Source organism: Brassica oleracea, chromosome C5 (assembly GCF_000695525.1).
Source record: "Brassica oleracea var. oleracea cultivar TO1000 chromosome C5, BOL, whole genome shotgun sequence".
Classification (NCBI taxonomy): Eukaryota; Viridiplantae; Streptophyta; class Magnoliopsida; order Brassicales; family Brassicaceae; genus Brassica; species Brassica oleracea.
In genome coordinates, this window is record NC_027752.1 from 22,799,170 (window position 1) to 22,820,354 (window position 21,185).

The following is a 21,185-nucleotide window of genomic DNA, read 5'->3' on the forward strand; positions in this document are numbered from 1 at the left end:
GACTTTTTCTCACTTCGTCTAGTGTATACCTCTTTTTGGTGGATAAGTTGACATTTAGTAGATATATCATATCAAGTATGCTGGTTGATATTGACTTAGCCATGAAAAGCAACTTATCAAAATCCAATACTCATCTAATCATCTTATCATAACCGAATATTCATCTAATCATCTAGATAATTTGCCATTTTTATGATTTCACTAATCATGAAATTCTCGAAGTGAGAACATAGATAGCTATTTTATGAAAAAAATATAAATGGTTACAACAACAGCGACTTTATAAGCAAAAATTAAATGGGCTCAACAACAATCAGACAATCCAACGCAAGATTGGAACAAAGTTAATTCGAAAATTGATCAATACAGCTGTTGTTGTAGAACTCTGGTAGGATAATTGATGGACAAAACTTCTTTGCCACAAACTTGTACTGCAATTAAAAAAAAAACAGTCAACCCATTAATCAACAGAAAAAACATCAACATCATAACACTTCTTAAAAAGAATTACAAAACTTACTTTGTGTTGACTGTACTTGTCCCTTACAGCAGGAAGAGTAGAGACGTGAGCGTTACTGCAGAATCGTTGAAGATCCTTCACACATCCTCTCAATTCCATCGCTCCATACTGCGTATAGTGTTGCAACGTCGAATTCTGATTCACCAAAAGAATCAAACATTTTACTACATTGATCCTTAAAAGTAAGGACTGTCTAGACAAAGTACAAATACATACCCACGGTCTTCTTGTTGGGTCTAGAATATACTTAGCCAAGAAAATGGCAGAAGCAGCAACAAGTGAAGGAGAATGAGAGAGCATTGTGTACTCCAAAAGCGACAATTCCGCAATGTAGTTGGCCATACATTCTAGCTGCATACACGGAGCCTCATTAACCCCATGGGCAGCCCGAAAAAAGCGTCTGAATGTCAAGTTTAAAGATTCAAGGGGTTAGTAATATTGTATGAGATATATATTGTAATGACAAGAAGCAATCATCTTTGCTAACATTAGATATATATTGTAATGACAAGAAGCAATCATCTTTGCTAACATTAGAAAACATTTGGCTGTTGGGGCTGACATTTCAAACTTCAAGTAATTCAAAACAGCAGATTCCATGTCAAGAACCTGCAAGAAGAGCCAAAAGAAACACATGCAAACAAAATCAATGATTTTAATTACTGGATTGTGTTCTCATTAATCAAAATCCTGTTAAAAGACAAACCTCATCCTTGAGATATGTATTATCGGTGATATAGCAGAACTCCTCGACTTGTGGTGCACATATCTCTTCATATTTTCTGAAACATTTAAGCAATTTAGCATCATTAGATTTAGCCTAAGCAACAGAAAGGAACAATAAAACAAGACGATAAGAAAATTTCCGTTTCTTACGCTGCTACCATCATACATGCCACGCCAAGCAACTGAAGCTTGTGTCTACTAATCACATTGCCAGATAGATATCTATCAATGTAGTTCACTGTCAGATACAAGGTCTCGGGTACAAGCCTATACTCTTCTGATACCTGGAAGAAACAAAACAAAAAAACTTTTACTCACACATTTGGCAAGATTGACAAAAGCTATCACATATCTAAGTTTGACAAACTATAATTCACCTCAACAAGCCAATCCACTAGGATTCCGCGCATACTAGAGTTTACATCTTTTTGAACTGTCTCCATGTAGTCAACCGCAGGCCGCTTCTTTGCCTATACCATATATTTACAAATTCAGAACTTGCCCACATTCTCGATCAAAATAGAAAAAAAATATTCACCTCGGCGGCACGAAGATGATTGTAAATATCACAAGCAAACGTTGGACAGAGCTGCGGATCCGCATCGTTATTGTCGATGTTGATAAACTTATCCTTATTCTCCATTTCAGACAATACATATCTTCTGCAATAGTTAACTGCAAGCCAACAACAAATTCAGAAAAAACCCAAAAAAAAAAAAACTAATAATCAAAGTAGAGAAAAGACCGTTAGTTGTCTCTGAACTCGGGGTTATGTATAGACTGCTAAATGCCTTCCTCTCGATGGAAACCACAGCAGACACATCTTCATTGTCGATATACTCGACTCGAGGGCTCTTAAAGGAATCACATGTAGACTTTGTCTCATCATCAGATTTGCTAGAAGAAGACGCTTGGGTGAGCAAAGAAGTAGCATTAACGCAAACAGGTTGTGTTGTTGCCAACTTCAATTTCGCAGATTTGTTCGAACAATGCGCCTAAGAAAAATAAAAATAAAACCAGCAAAAAAAAACAAACAAAATTGATCACATAGGAAGCAAAAGGTTGCGGCAAAATTCACCAAAAATGAAGCAATACTTACAAAATCAACAGATGAATTTGGGATTTGTGACTCGTTCTTTTGATTAGTGATGTTACCCAGTGGGGCTCGTTTCTTGGCCATAACCGCCGTGTTAGAGATTGGTTTCACTGACGAAGAAGATGGTCCGTGACGTTTCCTCATCGACGATTCCGTCGACGAGGTAAAGGAAGGCCGCCGATTCTGATTAGTGTTCGACATTCTTTTAAAGGTTTAAATCTCCAATCCTCGAGAAATTTGAGTTTTAATGGCCAGAGAGAGAGAGAGAAGACTTTAAATGAAGGAATGGTATTTTTCAATTTATAAGAAACGATCGTGTCCGTTGTTTTGACGGAAGCGATTATTCCTGGAGCGTAGCTAAATTTAAATTCCTACGTCTCTGAGTTACGAAGAATGCATCACTGACCTATTAAGTTAATGCCACGTCAACTCTTTTGTGCTGTGTATCGGTGTTGGGTATTCTTTTTGAATTCGAATCTCAGACGCCGAGAAAAGAGAAACAAATTTGAATTTCAAACTGTCACTTTTGGTGCTTCTCTTTTTCTAAAGCCTCTACTCGCAGACAAAAAGAAAAAGAAATGCATACATTGAAGTTAGGAGCTGTATTTTCTTTTCTTTTTTTAACTTCAACATGTTATATTATTAAACTGATGAGATTAAATGGTTATTAGGTACCACATTAATGACAAATCGAGGAACATAATTATAGCAATAAAAATAAAATTCCATTTAGAATTTATTCCTTTGATAATTTATCATCAACCATGTATTCTTGCTTTCGTATCCAATTCATCTCAACTTCTTCAAATTTGTGTAACCACCATTGTATTTCACTTTTCCAGTTGTAGAATCCAAATTGCAGCACCCTTGAATTAAGTATGTCAACCACTTTGCTATTATCTCCTTCCATAACACTTTTGTAAACTCCCTTGCCCAGCAATGTCGCAATGCAATCAAGAACGCTTGTAGCTCTGTTTCCAAAGCTGAAGTTACATTGTTACCTACGGTATAGCATGCTTCAATAAACGTACCACTTGAATCTTTGATGCCCCATCATATCTTTGCCGGTGTAGACGATCGTTGACAAATGAGCCATCGTAATTACATTTGCGATATCCCTCTTTCGGTTTTTTCTAAGTATTATCGCGTACATGTTCTTGTGAAACTTGTGTATCAACTTGCACGGTACCACATGTAGCCTACTCTGCTACGTCTATTCTTGCTTGTTTGAGTACCACCCACCATTCAAGATTTTTTGCTGAAAAACCAAAGCATTTCTACTTTTCCATATTCTCCACAGTATTCTGATAGAGAAATCTTTGATGTGTCTTAAAGTGGATGAGGTATTACACGTGAGACAAACATCTATCTTCTCCTCCAATGTTCTTGAGAGCTATACTGACGCACGCCAAATACGTTGAGCATAAGGAAAATCAAACAATATATGTTTCTCTGTTTCGGGGGCTGAACAACATCACATACATTGATCATATGAACTGATATGCCTACTTCTCAAGTTACATCCAACTGCAAGCGATCGAAACAACGTTTTCCAGAGAAAGTGTTTTACCTTTGGGGGTGAACTACATTTCCAAAGTTTTTGCTTGACCAAAGGATCTCCCCATGGAGGCGTTATTGGGTCTGAATGAGGTAGATGTGTATTTAGCCAGTAACTCGACTTGACTGTATAGATCCCTGTATATGTATAATGCTAGCCAAGCATGTCTAATTCCGCCTTTGAGATTAACTTGATTGCCTAAATACGTTCCGTAGAGGATGGATTCGACCATCCCTCAAGGACTGGAGAACGGACGGCCCGGCCCGAACAGGACGTAACGACGGTTCGACACGGCGGCTCGAGGCGCCGGTCTCTCGGCGCGGCGCGAGGGAACTTTCGGTCGGCTGCATTTCAACTAAATGACTCCGCGAAGCAACGTGGGCTTTTCGGCCCAGCGAGTTAAAAGCCCATGAAGACGACGCAAGCTAGGTCACAGGAAAACACCAAGTCGACTATAAAAGAGAGGAGGGGATGCAACGGAGAAGGGATCCGAATATACTCATACATACTGGGCGGTTAGATTAGGGTTTTCCTTTACGCATTCCCTTTCCTTGTAACCGACGAAACACTTTTCCGACCATCAATAAGACGTCTTTGCTAAACCCACATTTAAAACCGAACATTCTCTCGTTCAGTACCGTTTCCCGTTCGAACAGTTGGCGCCCACCATGGGGCCGTTAGCAAAGTAACGTTGACAAGATGGCAACGAGCAACGACAGCTCTTCCTCTGGAGAAGAGCGTGAAGCTCCCGAAACGATGCATGCGTCTTTTCCTGCAACACCGGCACCGTTACCACCCTCCTCTATAGAGACCATCATGGCGCGCCTTGCACAACAGAACGCAGCCTAGAAGGCGGCGACCGACCAAATCGCGGCGCTCGCAAAAATCTTAGCTCCTCTCGCTGCGAACTTGGAAGCCTCAACGGCGCAGTACCAAAGACATTTGTTTAACATAGCGAAAGCAACCGGCGCGACGCCGGCGCACGCTGAAGACCAAGATGTCAACTACGGCGATACGGCTCAAACCCCTGGAGGCCTCGATGCTCAGACCATAAACGAGCTCACCGCGTTAAAATAGTCAGTGCTCGATATAAACTCTAAGATCCACAACGTGACTACGTCCGCTGCTCAGATCGAGCGTGTCCTCGCAGAATCTCTCCGGACGCCGTTTACAGAAAAAATAACGGGGGTCCGACTCCGAAAGATGGACAAGCTCCGTCTTCCGACCTTCGACGGCGTCTCCGACCCTTCTGCGTATATCACGTCCTTCAACATCGCAATGCGGCGCGCAAATCTCTCTGACGAAGAAAAAGACGCTTGCATTTGCCTGCTTTTCGTCGAAACCCTAGAAGGAATCGCTCTCAACTTGTTCACCGGCCTTCAAGAAAACTCCGTCAACAGTTTTCACGACCTCTCGACGGCTTTCCTCAAGAACTATATCATGTTTACTCGCCAGGAAGCCACTGCTACGGATCTCTGGAACCTCAATCACGCGATTGGGCAGAGCTTCCAAGATTTCATGGAGAAGTTTAAATCCGTTGTCTCGAAAGTCGACGTGCCGGAAGACATAGCTGTGGAATCATTGATGAACAACCTCCATATCAAATCGCCATTTCGAGCCGACCTTTATCGGCACCCGACGAGATCCGTGCCGGACGCTATCGCTCGATCCAACAACTTTGTCTGTATGGAGGAAGACACCAGAGAAAAAACGGCGAAAGAGGCGGCAGGAAAACAAACGCCCGCCCGGACGAACGACACCCGTCAGGAGCCGCGTCAACATTCTACGGGCAGCAAACCCAACCAAAAGACGGGTTACATGAACGTAGTGGACGAAGAGGATCCCTCAGGTTCATCGGTTGTCGTGCGAGAGAAGAGATGGAATCATTGAGACCGAGACACCGCGCAACAGAAATCCAGTTCTCCCGAACCAACAAGCTCAAACTCTGCGGAACCAAGCAAGTGGTGTACGTATCACGAGGTCAAGTCACCCGACACGAAGGATTGCTAAGTCCTTTATGGACATTTCCTCAAGTCGATCGAAAATGGCAAAATCGAGAAAGAACCTCCTCCGCACAAGCCGAGGAACAATAAGAGCTGGAGCAAAAACAAAGATAAGAAAACTCAGAAGTCTCAAGCCAGGGCTCATCAGAAAGAAGAGCGAGCTAGCCCCGAAAGAGCCCCAGTGAACAACCTCAATCTCGAGGGAGAGTCAACTGATGAAGAACCACATAAAAACCGGCGGCGAGTAGAAGTAATTCTCTCTTGACATGACGACTCCTCGGATGACGAAATTCCGTCGATAGCACAAGATTTGCGTGAACAGTTGGGGAGAAAAATAGACCCCAAGGATCTACGCGCCTTGCTAAAGCGGAAGGCCGCGAAGGTCTCAGTAAGCGAAACAGATCTCAGGTCGACCCTCAATGAGTCCAAAGCGAGAAAGACTGCCCACACCGCAGTTGCTCCAAGCCTCCAACCTCAACCTACAGACTTACGCGAGCATATCAATTCTAAAGCTGAAGACCTATGCGTGAAGCTTAGTCAGTATAAAAAAATGTGATTTACGACTGTGCCTCGAAACGAAGCGACAGGCGAAACTGGAGTTGATGAAGGCTACGGGCACCCCGCACCTCAACGTGATAATGGGTGGCTTACCTCCTGGCGGGGACTCGGTAAGAGCAGGAAAAGATTACAGACGACAAGCCATCATCGCTCAGAAGTGGCCTACACAAGTCGAAGCTGACCATCAGATCTCCTTCTCAGCAGCGGATTATCGCGGCATCAGCATGCCGCATAATGATCCACTCCTCATTGATATTGGAATTGGTGAATGCCTGGTCACAAAAGTTCTCATCAACACCGGCAGCTCAGTCGATCTTATCTTTCGAGATACGCTTGAAAAGATGGGGATCGACCTACGCGATATGAAGCCCTCTTCACGCACCCTCACGGGATTCAACGGTTCCTCGGAACAGGTGATCGGGATAATACGTCTCGCGGTTTACGCAGGGAACGTGACCCGGACCGTTAAGTTCTCTGTTATCCGGGCTAAGGTGTCTTACAACGCTATCCTCGGTACCCCTTGGTTACACTCCATGAAGGCCATTCCCTCTACTTATCACCAGTGTGTAAAATTTCCCGGGAAAGACGGAACAACACAGACGATCCGTGGAGACCAACGAGCTGCGAGGGAGCTGCTTATCGCTGCAGTCAAATTACAATAGTCGGTTCCTCTCGTCAACTCAGTCGCCAAACCAATTCATAAGATCTATCCCAGAAGGAAGAAGTCCGGGAGGTCCACATCGATGAAGCCGATCCGACGAAAGTCATACGCGTCGGAGCCTTCCTCTCCGACGAGATGCAATCACAGGTCATCTCCTTCCTCAGAGCAAACGCTTCGACTTTTCCATGGACAACTTCAGATATGAAGGGGATAGACCCCATCGTAGCGTCCCACGAGTTGATCGTCGACCCTACGTTCAAACCTATTCGGTAGAAAAGACGAAAGCTCGGACCTGAGCGGTCTAAAGCTGTGAATGAAGAAGTCGACAGACTGCTCGAGGCAGGCTTCATTGCCTAGGTCCGGTATCCAGAATTGTTGGCGAATCCGGTGGTAGTAAAGAAGAAAAACGGGAAGTGGCGTATCTGTGTCGACTTCACTGATCTTAACAAAGCTTGTCCCAAGGACAGCTACCCGCTTCCTCACATCAATCGTTTGGTAGAGTCGACAGCCGGTAACGGACTGTTAACCTTCATGGACGCCTTCTCAGGGTACAATCAAATCCTAATGCATCCGGACGACCACGAGAAGACGGCCTTCATAACGGACAGGGGTACTTATTGCTATAAAGTCATGCCCTTCAGCTTAAAAAACGCAGGAGCGACCTACCAACGATTGGTTAACCGAATGTTCGCAGGTAAACTCGGCGACACCATGGAGGTTTACATCGACGACATGCTGGTCAAGTCACTCCACGCCGAAAACCACCTCGACCATTTGAGAGACTGCTTCAGAACGTTGAACGAGTTTGGGATGAAACCCAACCCGGCGAAGTGCACCTTCGGAGTCACCTCAGGTGAATTCGTGGGCTACATTGTTACCCAACGACGCATCGAACTGAACCCAAACAAAATAACGGCAATCCTCGACCTCCCGAGCCCAAGGAACAGGCGAGAAGTCCAATGCTTGACAGGGAGAATCGCGGCCCTCAACAGATTCATCTCGCGATCAACTGATAAGTGCCTCCCTTTCTATGAACTCTTACGCGGAAATAAAAGATTCATCTGGGACTAAAAATGCGAAGAAGCGTTCAATCAATTAAAGCACTATCTCACGACGCCTCCGGTTCTGTCAAAGCCAGAGTCCGGTGATACCCTGTCCTTGTATATCGCCGTCACTTCCTCGGCAGTCAGTAGCATTCTCATCTGCGAAGATCGAGGAGAGCAGAAGCCCATTTTCTACATCAGCAAACGCATGATCAAACCAGAAACGCGGTACCCAACCTTGGAGAAGATGGCTCTCACCGTCGTTACCTCGGCGAGAAAACTCAGGCCCTACTTTCAATCACATACGATCGAAATACTCTCCAACCAGCCTCTCAGAACGGTGATGCAAAACACAAACCAGTCAGGAAGATTGACCAAGTGGGCTATGGAACTCAGCGAGCACGACATTGTATACAAGAACCGCACTGCAGCTAAGTCCAGCCCCTCATAACGATGATGCAAAATACAAACCAGTCAGGAAGATTGACCAAGTGGGCTATGGAACTCAGCGAGCACGACATTGTATACAAGAACCGCACTGCAGCTAAGTCGCAGGTTCTCGCTGACTTTCTGATCGAGTTAACGCCATAACTCGAACAAGACCTAATCCTACCAAGCAAGAACTGGATATTGCACGTAGATGGTTCGTCTACGAACAAAGGTTCGGGGGCAGGTGTCCAACTGCTGTCTCCCATGGGCGAGCTAATTCGACAATCGTTCAGCTTTGGCTTCGCAGCATCAAACAACGAAGCCGAGTACGAGTCTCTCATTGCGGGGCTCCGTCTCGCTAAAACAGTCAAAGCTAAGCGAATTAGCGCATATTGCGACTCCCAACTCGTGGTAAGCCAATATCTTGGCGATTACGATGTCAGGAATGATAGGATGGATGCTTACTTAAAGCTCGTCAAGAATCTCACACGGGATTTCGAGTTCTTCGAAATCACGAAGGTTCCTCGCGGAGAAAACATATGCGCGGACGCCCTTGCAGCTCTTGGAAGAAAACTGCACGACCAAGTAAAGAGAACGATCCCAATACACATGATTGAGAAACCAAGCATCAGCCAAAAAACCGAGCAGTTGACCATCGCAGCGTCCGTCACCGACGCAATGCATACCGATGAAGCAGAACCTTGCGCAATGGAAAGTCAGATCAGCGATTGGCGAGAGGAGTTCATCGCTTACCTATCTGACGGCAAAGTGCCTACCGAGAAGTGGGAGGCTAGACGACTCAAGCGACGCAGCACACACTACGTTGTCATGGACGGAGACCTCCATCGATGGACCGCGACAAAGGTACTCCTTAAATGCATTTCCGGCGACGAAACAAGACTCGTCATGGCCGAAACACACGAAGGAGCAGCGGCCAATCATTCAGGAGGGCGAGCTCTCGCATTAAAAGTGAAGAATCTCGGTTTCTACTGGCCAACCATGAACGCAGATTGCGAGTCCTACGTCCGGAAATGTGACAAATGCCAACGACACGCTTCAACCATCCACAGCCCAACGGAGTTGCTCCATACCTTGACTGCACCATACCCATTCATGCGATGGGGAATGGATATTATTGGACCAATGCCGAGTTCTCGACAGAAGAGATTCATCTTGGTCCTCACGGATTACTTCACTAAGTGGGTAGAAGCAGAAGCCTACGCCAACATCACAGATAAGGACGTACAGAAGTTCGTCTGAAAAAACATCTTCCGCAGGCACGGGCTCCCTTACGAGATAATCACCGACAACGGGTCACAGTTTATCTCGCATAACTTCAGAGAGTTTTGCGACAGATGGAGAATCCGTCTAAACATGTCAACACTGAGAAACCCACAGAGCAATGGCCAAGCCGAGTTAACTAACAAAACGATCGTCGACGGACTCAAAAAGCGACTCGACTTAAAGAAGGGTTGCTGGGCTGATGAACTAGACGGAGTCCTGTGGTCCCATAGAACAACCCCACGCGGAGCAACAAAGGCTACCCCTTTCTCGATGGCCTACGGAGTAGAAGCAATGGCACCCGCTGAGGTAAACGTGACGAGCTTGCGCCGTTCCAAAATGCCGTAGAATGTCGAACTCAACCATGATATGCTCCTCGACGCCCAAGATGACATCGAGGAAAAATGCAACCAGGCACTACTTCGCATTCAGAACTATCAAAATCAGATCGAGAGCTACTATAACAAGAAGGTTAAATCTCGGCCTCTTGAACTAGGTAACCTCGTTCTGCGGAAGGTGTTCGAGAATATGAAGGAATGGAAAGCTGGCAAACTCGGAGCCAATTGAGAGGGACCTTACAAGATCACTGAGATAGTCAAACCCGGGGTCTACCATCTCGAAACCTTAACCGGCGAACCAGTGCCACGAGCTTTGAACTCGGAACACCTCCGACGTTTCCACAACTAGACAAGGCACCAAAAAGTGAGTGAATGACTCACGGTCGCTTTCACAGCCACTTTTACTCGAAAACCAAAGAACTACGAATGGCTTGATTCCCCACAAAGGGGGTACGTAGGCAGCCTTAACGGGTCCAGCTGTAACAAAAAACAACACAAACTTCTCCCTCGAGAAGTCACACCATCCATGCGATGCCCACAAGAGCCCGCCCCGGCCTCTCGAACGAATGTACCGGCACTCGCACCCCACTATCGAGTATGTCCTGATCATACACATACTCGCGGGAACCTGGTCATATCACGGCATTAGCCGATATGTCCAAAATGATAACTCCTATCCATTTCATAATTTACTAAGTAAGGTTTGGCCGACCGAATGCTTAGGAATTACTTTGAGATCAGATTAGGAACCGTCGTCATTTAAAAATTTCTCTTGGTCTTAAGTTGCCCGCCTCAGACCTGTATCTAGTCGACGTTGGGATAAAGGTACTAACGAGCGAAAGAACTTAACGACTAACGACTAGCCGACATACGGTCGCAAGTCCATTAAAATCGCGATCTATACGAGACAACGACGATGATACCATTGTCTCGATACAGCCCAAATCACGCGCTCTACATAACCGCCTTTGGTCAATATCTACCAAGTCCCCTAAACTCAATTCAAAGCCTATGGTTTCATATGATTCTTCGAAGACTCAAACGGCAATTCTACGATTGGTTGAGAACTCGGAGTCTGAGGAAGTAAGATAAATGAAGCAGAATTCGTAAAGTCTTCAAATAAAGAAAAGGCAGGTAGAGTCTCAAGCAAACAAAAGGCCACTCTGGGCCAAGTCAAAATATAAAATGAAAGATAGTTTAAAGTTCGAGATGGACAAAAACGTCACTCCTCAGCATCCTCGGCGAGCTCCTGCGCGGCGCCGTCATCGCCAACAGACGGCCCTGGAGGGTCCACATTCATCGAATGATCTGCACCGTCATCTTCAACGAGAGGAGTCGTCTTATGAACCCCAAGCGGATCATCAGGAGGGTTGGCCTGGGAAGCATCTGCCTCTCCGCTTTGACCCTTGTCAATCTCCTCATCGCCCTCCCCCCTGCTCGATTCCTCATCCTGACCGCCCTCTTGGCCAGCAGCTGAGGAATCAGAGATCTCGAAGACCGCGGTCTCAGCCTGACCCAGCACCAAAGTCGTCCCCTCGCCATAAGTTTGAGCGATGGAAGCCAGCACATTACCTCCTGAGGCCTCATGTCCCGAGGAACGAGAAGGAGTAATCAAAGCCACGGGATGAGTAGTAGGATTCTGAAGGGCAATGGCGGTCCTCGGATCGATCAAATGTGCATTGGATCCGTGCGGGTCAAAGCCTGTGAAGGCTCGCATGTCGACAAACTGCGAGTCGAGCCTAAGTGGAGACAGAGCCACGTCACCCTCAGGAATCTCTCCGAGGTTTAGTTTCGTGACTTCCTTCTCGAACTGCTCCTCCTGGGCAGCAAACATATCAATGGTCTCTTGAGGGATGTCGCGGCCACTAGCTTTAAAAGCTTCAAGGCATTTCTTAGTTCCGAATGCCTGACTCTGCAACAGCCGCGCTGTGTCCAAAGGCGCGTAGCGAGCCCACTAGTCACGGAGATTCCCAAAGTGTTTGTTGTACTTCGAGATCATCTAGGTTTCGACCTTCACCCTTTCCTTCGTAACCTCATAGATGCGCGAGTCCCTGACTCGGTCTAATTCTTTCTTATGCTCCGCGGCCTTGACTCTCATTTCCTCCATAAGATCGGCTTTTCGTAGCTCGGGAGCTTCGATAGTAGAGCGAGCAATGGAAAGCTCCTCCTCAGCTGCGTCAGCTCGCTTCTTCTGAGCCTTTCTCCGAGCAACCGCTCGATCTCTTTTCTCAGCCATTTTATCGTACTCTGCTTGCCATTCCGCCCTCTTTCGGCGAAGGAGTCTGCTCTTGGCCGCCATCGTCTTCTTCAACTTATCCGACTCTGCAAGCGCTTCCTTCAGTGCAGTGTCGTATTTCTCGATGACGAAGTTCGAAACCCCGTCACACTGCAAAACACGGAAGCCAAAGAACTTAAACAAATAAAATAAATATGACACAAGTGGAGAAGATGAAGGAGTCGGTCGGGGAACTCAACCCTCAGAGTTTTTCTAACGACCGGAGCACCACCATTCGACGAACCAGGAGCCGACGCCCCAGGGTTCGGCGGAGCAGCAGCCAAAGGAACCTGGCGTCTGGTCGTTCCCGACTTGCTCGCTTGCCCAATTTTTTCTTCCGGAGCGGAACCTCGGGCGAGACATTCTGGGCTCGTCCGTTAGGGCCAAATTGAGAGGCGGCCCGACAATCGAGCTAGCTCTAGCAGAGGAATGGGCAACTTCGGTGCCGCGGTTTGTAACGTTCTCCTCCGGAGATCGCTGTTTCTTCTTCTTTCTCTTCTTCATGGACGGCTCGACGGACTCAGAAAGATCATTTCCCTCTGATCGAGTCTTGGGATCATCAACAGTGGATGGATCGGCGTGAGACCTCTTCTTGCTCTTCTTCTTCGAGGCAGCAGCGGCAGCGCCGGGCGAGGAGTCGCGACGCGTCGGTCGCATCAGTAGCCTCCATCTCGCTAGAAGGTATCAACGGCTCAGCACTCGGTAGACCAAGCTGTGCCGCCATCATGGCGCCCAGATCAGGAAGGCCCCTCATCTTCCTTGCTTCGTTGATCTTCTTCTGCTCTTCCTTGGTGAACAGCGAAATCCGGCTTTTAGTCTTGTTAGCCGAGGGAAGGTTCTGCGAATGACATATAAAAAAATCGGAAGAGAGCTCATTTACAAGAGCAAAAGCAAAGGTTCGCGGAAGAACAAAGGAAAATAGTGGACTTACTCCTGGAAATACGATCGATGGAACGGTGAACCCTCTCCCAAGAAATATTTCCCCAATGTTCTTGAGCGAGTCTCGCAACAGCACGAGCGCTCGAAAGGAATTCTTCTGGATACTCACGAGAAGTCGGGTGATCGGCTGCAAAGACAAAAGACAATGAGAATAAAATACGGTTAGTATACAAAGAAATGACGCGAGTTAACGAGGGTATTCTACGAAGCAAAGTGTTCCACAACAAACGGTAGTCTTCGTCCGGAGGTTCCTCGAAGGCAGAGTCGTCGCACTTAATGTAGAAATAGGACCTCTGCCAATCGAACGTCTTATTAGGATGTCCCCCTATCACGTTATAGCTTGGTCGGATCTTTATCGACAAAAGGCCGTCATCCAACGAGCTGATGGATGTCAACTCCTTGAAGACGCGAACACTTATAGAGACATCGATCTCTGCAGCCATAACCATCAAGGAAACCGCGATACGCCACGAGCCATTCAGAAACTGGCTTAGCGCTGCACCTCGACGCCTCACGTATGATGTAACTAATCGAGGGATTGTAAACCAGAGCTTCGTATCATCTTGAAAATAAGATTCGTAGACGCACTGGAACCCAACCGGTGGCGACCAAGGCCTCTGGCTTCTCGAAGGAATCAGAAAGGTCACCCCCAATCCGCGACGTACCCTCAAAAGCTTCTTCACGCTATCAGGGGTCGATTGTGTCTCGATAACGTTCTCCCAGGCTTGGCCACTCATGTCCGGGGAGCGCAGGAACTCGGGAGCTACTGCCGGGAGTTCCTCAAAACTTTCTCCAGGGTAATAGCATGTCGGCACATAGTTAACGAGTGAACCGTCCCTCGCACCACCCAAACCGTCTCTCTCGCAGGCCTGTGGCTCAGCTGGATTCCCTCCTACTTCTTGTCGATATGAGCGCTCTGAATCAGAGACTAAAATCCTTTGAGACAGATCTAAATTCCGAGTGTCCATCATCGCTTCATGATGGACCTGTTCGAATTCTTCGAGCGCAACCCCGCTCGCGTCCCTCGCGGGACTGGATGCAGTCGCGAACTCTTTCCCCTTCTATTTACGAGATAACCTCCCACCAGACGATATATCGCCATCTATGCTACAACAACAATCTAGAGAGAGAAGCAGAGAGGAAGAGAGAGAAAGTACCTGGATAACGTGGAGAAAAATGGAGAGAACGAAAAGTGGAAAAGTATTTATAGAGGGGAAGCGGGGCATCTCCCCGAGGCGTCACCATTAAATTTACATGGGCCTACGTGGGCCTCGAAAAAGTATCCAGCCCCCGAAGAAATCGACGTGTCATTTCGACTTCTCGCGATAACCGGCCCAAACCCAGATCGAATCAACGGTCGAAATGAAAATCGGATCTAACCAAACAAAACAGGTTCGGCCAAGATTCGATTAAACCGCCTGATAAAATGAGAAGTATATGGCGATGTCTCGCAATGTGTCGACCAAGCAATGTGCTTTCGTGACGATCCGTCTGTTCTTCCAAACCATTAACCCTCCAAATTTATCGAGTCCGACAGAACGTGACTCACCGATGAACTGGGGGACTTACTGTAGAGGATGGATTCGACCATCTCTCAAGGCCTGGAGAACGGACGGCCCGGCCCGAACAGGACATAACGACGGTTCGACGCGGTGGCTCGAGGCGCCGGTCTCTCGGCGCGGCGCGAGGGAACTTTCGGTCAGCTGCATTTCGACTAAATGACTCCGCGAAGCAACGCGGGCTTTTCGGCCCAGCGAGTTAAAAGCCCATGAAATACTCATACATACTGGGCGGCTAGATTAGGGTTTTTACCTTCGTTATCTCGCCGTACTGTATCTCTCCGGCAAAGCTCCTTGAGCTCCGATCACTTTTCCTTTACGCATTCCCTTTCCTTATAACCGAAGAAACGCTTTTCCGACCATCAATAAGACGTCTTTGCTAAACCCACATTTAAAACCGAACGTTCTCTCGTTTAGTACCGTTTCCCGTTCGAACACGTTCCACATCCTGTGGTTTCACCGTATCTCTTATCGTCTGAATGTTCCATCCCGTACCATCTATATTAATGTATGGCATCTTACTGTCGTTCCCTTTCCCAATTATGAATCTCATTCCTTGTTTAAGTAGGTCTCGACCATGAAGTAGAGATTTTCATGCATGTGATGCCTTCTTGCGTACAACTGCAGTGAATATATTTCCATCTGAAAAATATCTTGCTTTAAGTATCCTTGCTACTAAGCTTTGAGGTTGTTGGAGGATACGCCATACTTGTTTCCCGAGAAGTGCCTGATTGAACTTTTTGAGATCTCTAAATCCCAAACCACCTTCCCTCTTAGGGACAGATAATTGATCCCAACTGTACCAATGCATTTCTTTTTTTCACCAGAACTCTAACAAAAACTTGCTAATGTATCATTGATTTCCTCACAAATCAGTTTAGGTAATCGAAACACCTTCATTGTGTATATAGGCATGGCCAGAGTAACTGCCTTAAGTAGAATCTCTTTGCCACCATGAGATAGAAATTTCTTATTACATCATTGTGTGGCTGCCTTCACTTTATCAATAATGTACTGAAACATCTCCTCCTTTATTCAACCAAACTGTTTAGGTCTTCCAATATAGTTTTCATTTTATCCTTCATTATGTATTCCCAATAAACTTTCGAATCCGTCTTTTTAAAATTTGCAGTAACCTTACTTCCAAAGGTGATTGACGATTTTTGCGAATTAATAGCTTGCCTTGAAACAAATTCATAGAGATTAAATATTTGTTTTAATCTTCTTCCAGCTTTAGGATTCGCCAATGAGAAGAATTGGGAATCATCTGCAAACAAAAGATGCTTCACAGCCGCATTGATATCTTAACCCCCAGAAGATATCGATCATCCATGGCCTGATTCATAAGATGAGATAAGACCTCAGCACAAAGGATGATTAAATACGGAGATAATGGGTCTCCCTGACACAATCCTCGTTGCGGTATTATATGTTCTTCAGGCACTCCATTGATTAAAACTGAGAAATGAACTGAGGTAACACAAGACATAATCCATTTGATCCACTTTGTGTAAAACCCCATTTTGGTCATTGTTTCTTTTAAAAAAACTCCACTCAAGGCGATCATAAGCCTTTATAATATCAGTATTTACTGTCATATAAGAAGCAGCTTGGCGTTTGCGCTCCATCAGAGAGTGAAAGATCTCATGCGCCATGATGATATTATCTGATATTATTCTCCCAGGAATAAAGGGTGTTTGGTTTTCAATAATAATTCCTCTAAGATGCTGCTTCAAGCGGTTAATAAGAATCTTTGATATGATCTTATATGTAACATTGCATAAAGCAATGGGTCAAAATTCAGTATTACCAGTCGGAGGATATACTTTTGGTATAAGATAGAGATTAGTATAATTCATGGTTCTTTATGATATCTTATTTCCCTACATCCCAATGTTGATTATAGAAGACTGCATAAAAGCCATCCAGGCCAGAAGCTTTATGAGGCCCTATTTGAAAAATTGTATTCTCTATTTCTTCTTCTAAAATATATCTTACAAGATCTTCATTCATCTCCATACTAACAAGTCGATTGAAGCCTTGAAAAACCTGAGGGAAATGTGTACTGATGTCATCTTGTGAAGTGTACATATTATCTAAATATTTTGTTGCAGCCATCGCAATATTCTTGTGACCTTGTTGAATAACACCATGCTCATCTTGAATAGAAGTTAACATACTTATTATTTTTCATGTATGGGAGACAGTGAAAATAACTGGTATTTGTGTCCCCTGCTCGTAACCAAATGACATGACACTTTTGCTTCCAAAATATTTCCTCATCTATATAGGCCTGATTAAGATATTCCTTGATTAGATTTGTTTTCTCAGTTGTTGCACTGATAGAGCTCATAGCAGTATCCAACTTAGCACTACTATCTTGATTATTTCCTCTAAATTTCTATGGTTACTCCTCTTTCAATTTGATATGTGCTGTCGACATCTACTTATACAATGAGTAAGAGGTAGATGAATGAAGCTTGATTGGCCAGACCTTTACAACTCTGTAAACAGTTTCCTTGAAACCCTCTTTATGATACATACAAATATCATAGAAAAGGTTTTTCTTGGTTGTTCTCTGTCTGACGATAAATAAGTCACCAGAGGACGATGGTCTGATTCACCTAACTCCAAAAAGACCATTTCATATGCTGGAAACTCAGAAAACCAACAAGAATTTGCCATTACTCTGTCAAGACAGCAGTGGACCATATCATTTACTCTTCTACCTGACCAAAAGAAACGATTACCACCAGTTTGTAAATCACTGTCTCAAGATCCGAACCGAACCAAAACCTCAAGGATCCTAATCGAACCAAATAATACTCAATTGTCCACCACTAATCAAATGTAAAAAAGTTATTGATAACAAAATGTATATTGTTTATAATATTTGAGTACAATATATTTTTTAAAAAAATCCACTCCACGCAGGGCGCAGGTTATCATATAGTGTTATATTATTAAACTGATGAGATTATATAGTTACGAGGTACCACATTAGTGACAAATTGAGGAACATAATTATAGCAACAAAAACAAATTTCGATTTAGAATTTGTTCCTTTGATAATTTATCATCAACCATGTTGTCTTGCCTTTGTATCCAATTGATCTCAACGTCTTCAAATTTGTGTAACCACCATTGTATTTCTCTTTTCCTGTTGTAGAATCCAAATTGTAGCACCCTCAAATTAAGTATGTCAACCACTTTGCTGTTATCTACTTCCATAACACCTTTGTAAAACCCCTTGCCCAGCAATGTTGCAATGCAATCAAGAACGCTTGTAGCTCTGCTTCCAAAGCTGAAGTTACATTGTTACCTACAGCATGGCATGCTTCAATAAACGTACCCCTAGAATCTCTGATGCTCCATCCTATCTTTGCCGGTGTAGACAAGTTGACCAAGGAGCCATCATAGTTACATTTTCGATATGCCTCGTTTGGTCTTGTCCAAGTATTATCATGTACATGTTCTTGTGAGACTTGTGTATCAACCTGCACGCTACCACATGTAGCCCGCTCTACTGCGTCTATTCTTGCTTGTTTGAGTACCACCCACCATTCAAGTTGTTTTTGCTGAAAAACCAGAGCCTTTCTACTTTTCCATATTCTCCACAGTATACTGATAGAGAAATCTCTGATGTGTCTTAAAGTTGACAAGGTATTACACGTGAGGCAAATATCTATCTTATCCTCCAATGTTCTTGTGAGCTATACCTCACGCACGCCAGATACGTTGAGCATAAGGATAATCAAACAATTGATGTTTCTCTGTTTTGGGGGCTGAACAACATCGCATATGTTGAGCATATGAAGTGATATGCCTACTTCTCAAGTTACTTCCACCTGCAAGCGAAAGAAAGTGTTTTACCTTTAGGGGTGAACTACATTTCCAAAGTTTTTGCTTGACCAAAGGATCTCCCCATGGAGGCATTATTGGATCTGAATGAGGTAGATGTGTATTTAGCCAGTAACCCGACTTGACTGTATAGATCCCCGTATATGTACAATGCCAGCCAAGCAAATCTAATTCCGCCTTTGAGATTAATGTGTTTTCCAAAATATGTTCCACATCCTCTGGTATCATCGTATCTCTTATCTTCTGAATGACCCACCCAGTACCATATATGTTAATGTATGGCAGAGATTAACTTGATTGCCAAAATACGTTCCACATACTACCATCGATTGATCTTGGTGCTCTTGGGGGATGTACTGAAAGTCATGGATCAGTAGTCCAGATGCTTACTATCGTTCTGTTCCCAATTATGAATCTCATTCCTTGTTTGAGTAGGTCTCGACCAGGAAGAAGAGATTTCCATGCATATGATGCCTTCTTGCGCAGTGAATATATTTCCATCTGAAAAATATCTAGCTTTAAGCATCCTTGCTACTAAGCTTTGGGGTTGTTGGATGATACGCCATACTTATTTTTCGAGAAGTGCCTAATTGAACTTTTCGAGATCTCTAAATCCCAAACCACCTTCCCTCTTAGGGAAACATAATCGATCCCAACTGTACCAATGCATTCCTTTTTTCACTAGAACTCCTCCAAACCCTTTCTAATATAGCATTTATTTCTTCACAAATCAGTTTAGGTAATCGAAACACATTCATTGTGTATATAGGTATGGCCAGAGAAACTGCCTTAAGTTGAATCTCTTTGCTGCCATGATATAGAAATTTCTTATTACGTTCTTGTGTGGCTGCCTTCACTTTATCAGTAATGTACGGAAACATTTCGCCATTTTTTCTACCAAACTGTTCAGGTATTCCAAGATATTTTCAATTTCCTCCTTCATTATGTATTCCCAACAAACTTCGCATCCGTCTTTTAACATGCGCAGTAACCTTACTTCCAAAAGTGATTGACGATTTTTGCAGATTAATACCCTGCCCTGAAACAAATTCATAGAGATTAAATATTTTCTTTTATCTTCTTCAAGCTTTAGGATTCTCCAATGAGAAGAATAGGAAATCATCTGCAAACAAAAGATGGTTCACATCCAGTGCTTGCTTTGATATCTTAACCCCCAAAAGAGATTGATCATCCATGGCCTGATTCATAAGATGAGATAAGTACTCAGTACAAAAGATGAATAAATACGGAGATAATGGGTCTCCCTGACGCAATCTTCGTTGCGGTATTATATGTTCTTCAGGCACTCCATTGATTAAAACTGAGAAATGAACCGAGGTACCAAAAGACATAATCCATTTGGTCCACCTTGTGTGAAACACCATTTTGGTCATTGTTTCTTTTATAAAACTCAACTCAAGGCGATCATAACCCTTTGTAATATCCATATTTACTGCCATATAAGAAGCAGCTTGGCATTTGCGCTCCATCAGAGAGTGAAAGATCTCATGCGCCGTGATGATATTATCTGATATTATTCTCCCAGGAATAAAGGCTGCTTGATTTTCAACAATAATTCCACTAAGATGCTGCTTCAAGCGGTTAATAAGAATCTTTGATATGATCTTATATGTAACATTGCATAAAGCAATGGGTCAAAATTCAGTTGTACCACTCAGAGGATGTACTTTCGGTATAAGATAGAGATTAGTATGATTCATGGTTCTTTATGATATCATCTTTCCCTACATCCCAATGTTGATGATAGAAGACTGCATAAAAGCCATCCGGGCCAGAAGCTTTATTTGGCCCTATTTGAAAAATTGTATTCTTTATTTCTTCTTCTGAAATATCTCTTACAAGATCTTCATTCGTCTCCATACTAACACATTGATTGAAGCCTTGAAAAACCCGAGGGAAATGTGTACTGATGTCATCTTGTGAAGTGTACAGATTATCTAAATATTTTGTTGCAGCCATCGCAATATTCTTGTGACCATGTAGAATGACACCATGCTCATCTTGAATATAAGTAAATGTACTTCTTATTCTTCTTGTATGGGATACAGTGAAAAGAACTGGTATTTTTTTCCCATGCTTGTAACCACATGACACGACTCTTTTGTTTCCAAAATATTTCCTCATTTATATAGGCCTGATTAAGATATTCCTTGATCATATTTGTTTCCTCAGTTGTTGCATTGATAGAGCTCATAGTAGTATCCAACATAGCACGTAATATCTTGATTCTTTCCTCTGAATTTGTACGGTTACTCCTCTTTTATTTTGATATGTGATGTCGACATCTACTGATACGATGAGTAAGAGGTAGATGAAT

At 44.2% G+C, this 21,185-nt stretch overlaps 2 protein-coding genes across 2 annotated transcripts; one reads left to right on the plus strand and one right to left on the minus strand.

The window, feature by feature from the left end:
- Positions 1–274: 274 nt before the first annotated feature.
- LOC106295366 (cyclin-A1-1) lies at positions 275–2,673 on the minus strand. The gene is made up of 11 exons (XM_013731249.1): positions 2,505–2,673; positions 2,346–2,459; positions 1,992–2,241; positions 1,785–1,921; positions 1,624–1,716; positions 1,397–1,530; positions 1,227–1,302; positions 1,053–1,129; positions 737–920; positions 521–655; positions 275–431 (listed from the first exon to the last, which is right to left on the minus strand). The coding sequence occupies exons 1-11, from the start codon at positions 2,541–2,543 to the stop codon at positions 345–347; spliced, it is 1,326 nt and encodes a 441-aa protein (XP_013586703.1). The 5' UTR covers positions 2,544–2,673; the 3' UTR covers positions 275–344.
- Positions 2,674–6,541: 3,868 nt separating this feature from the next.
- Positions 6,542–7,123, plus strand: LOC106344800. The gene has a single exon (XM_013784109.1). The coding sequence runs from the start codon at positions 6,542–6,544 to the stop codon at positions 7,121–7,123; it is 582 nt and encodes a 193-aa protein (XP_013639563.1).
- Positions 7,124–21,185: the final 14,062 nt, after the last annotated feature.

What these genes read in the sequence shown, in the direction of transcription:
- LOC106295366 (XM_013731249.1), bottom strand. Translation starts at nt 2,543, where the DNA reads ATGTCGAACACTAATCAGAATCGGCGGCCTTCCTTTACC. An exon ending in GCATGTATGATGGTAGCAGC is followed by an intron (nt 1,303 to 1,396) that starts GTAAGAAACGGA and finishes TAAATGTTTCAG; the next exon opens with AAAATATGAAGAGATATGTG. An exon ending in ATACATATCTCAAGGATGAG is followed by an intron (nt 1,130 to 1,226) that starts GTTTGTCTTTTA and finishes CTCTTCTTGCAG; the next exon opens with GTTCTTGACATGGAATCTGC.
- LOC106344800 (XM_013784109.1), top strand. Translation starts at nt 6,542, where the DNA reads ATGGGTGGCTTACCTCCTGGCGGGGACTCGGTAAGAGCAGGAAAAGAT.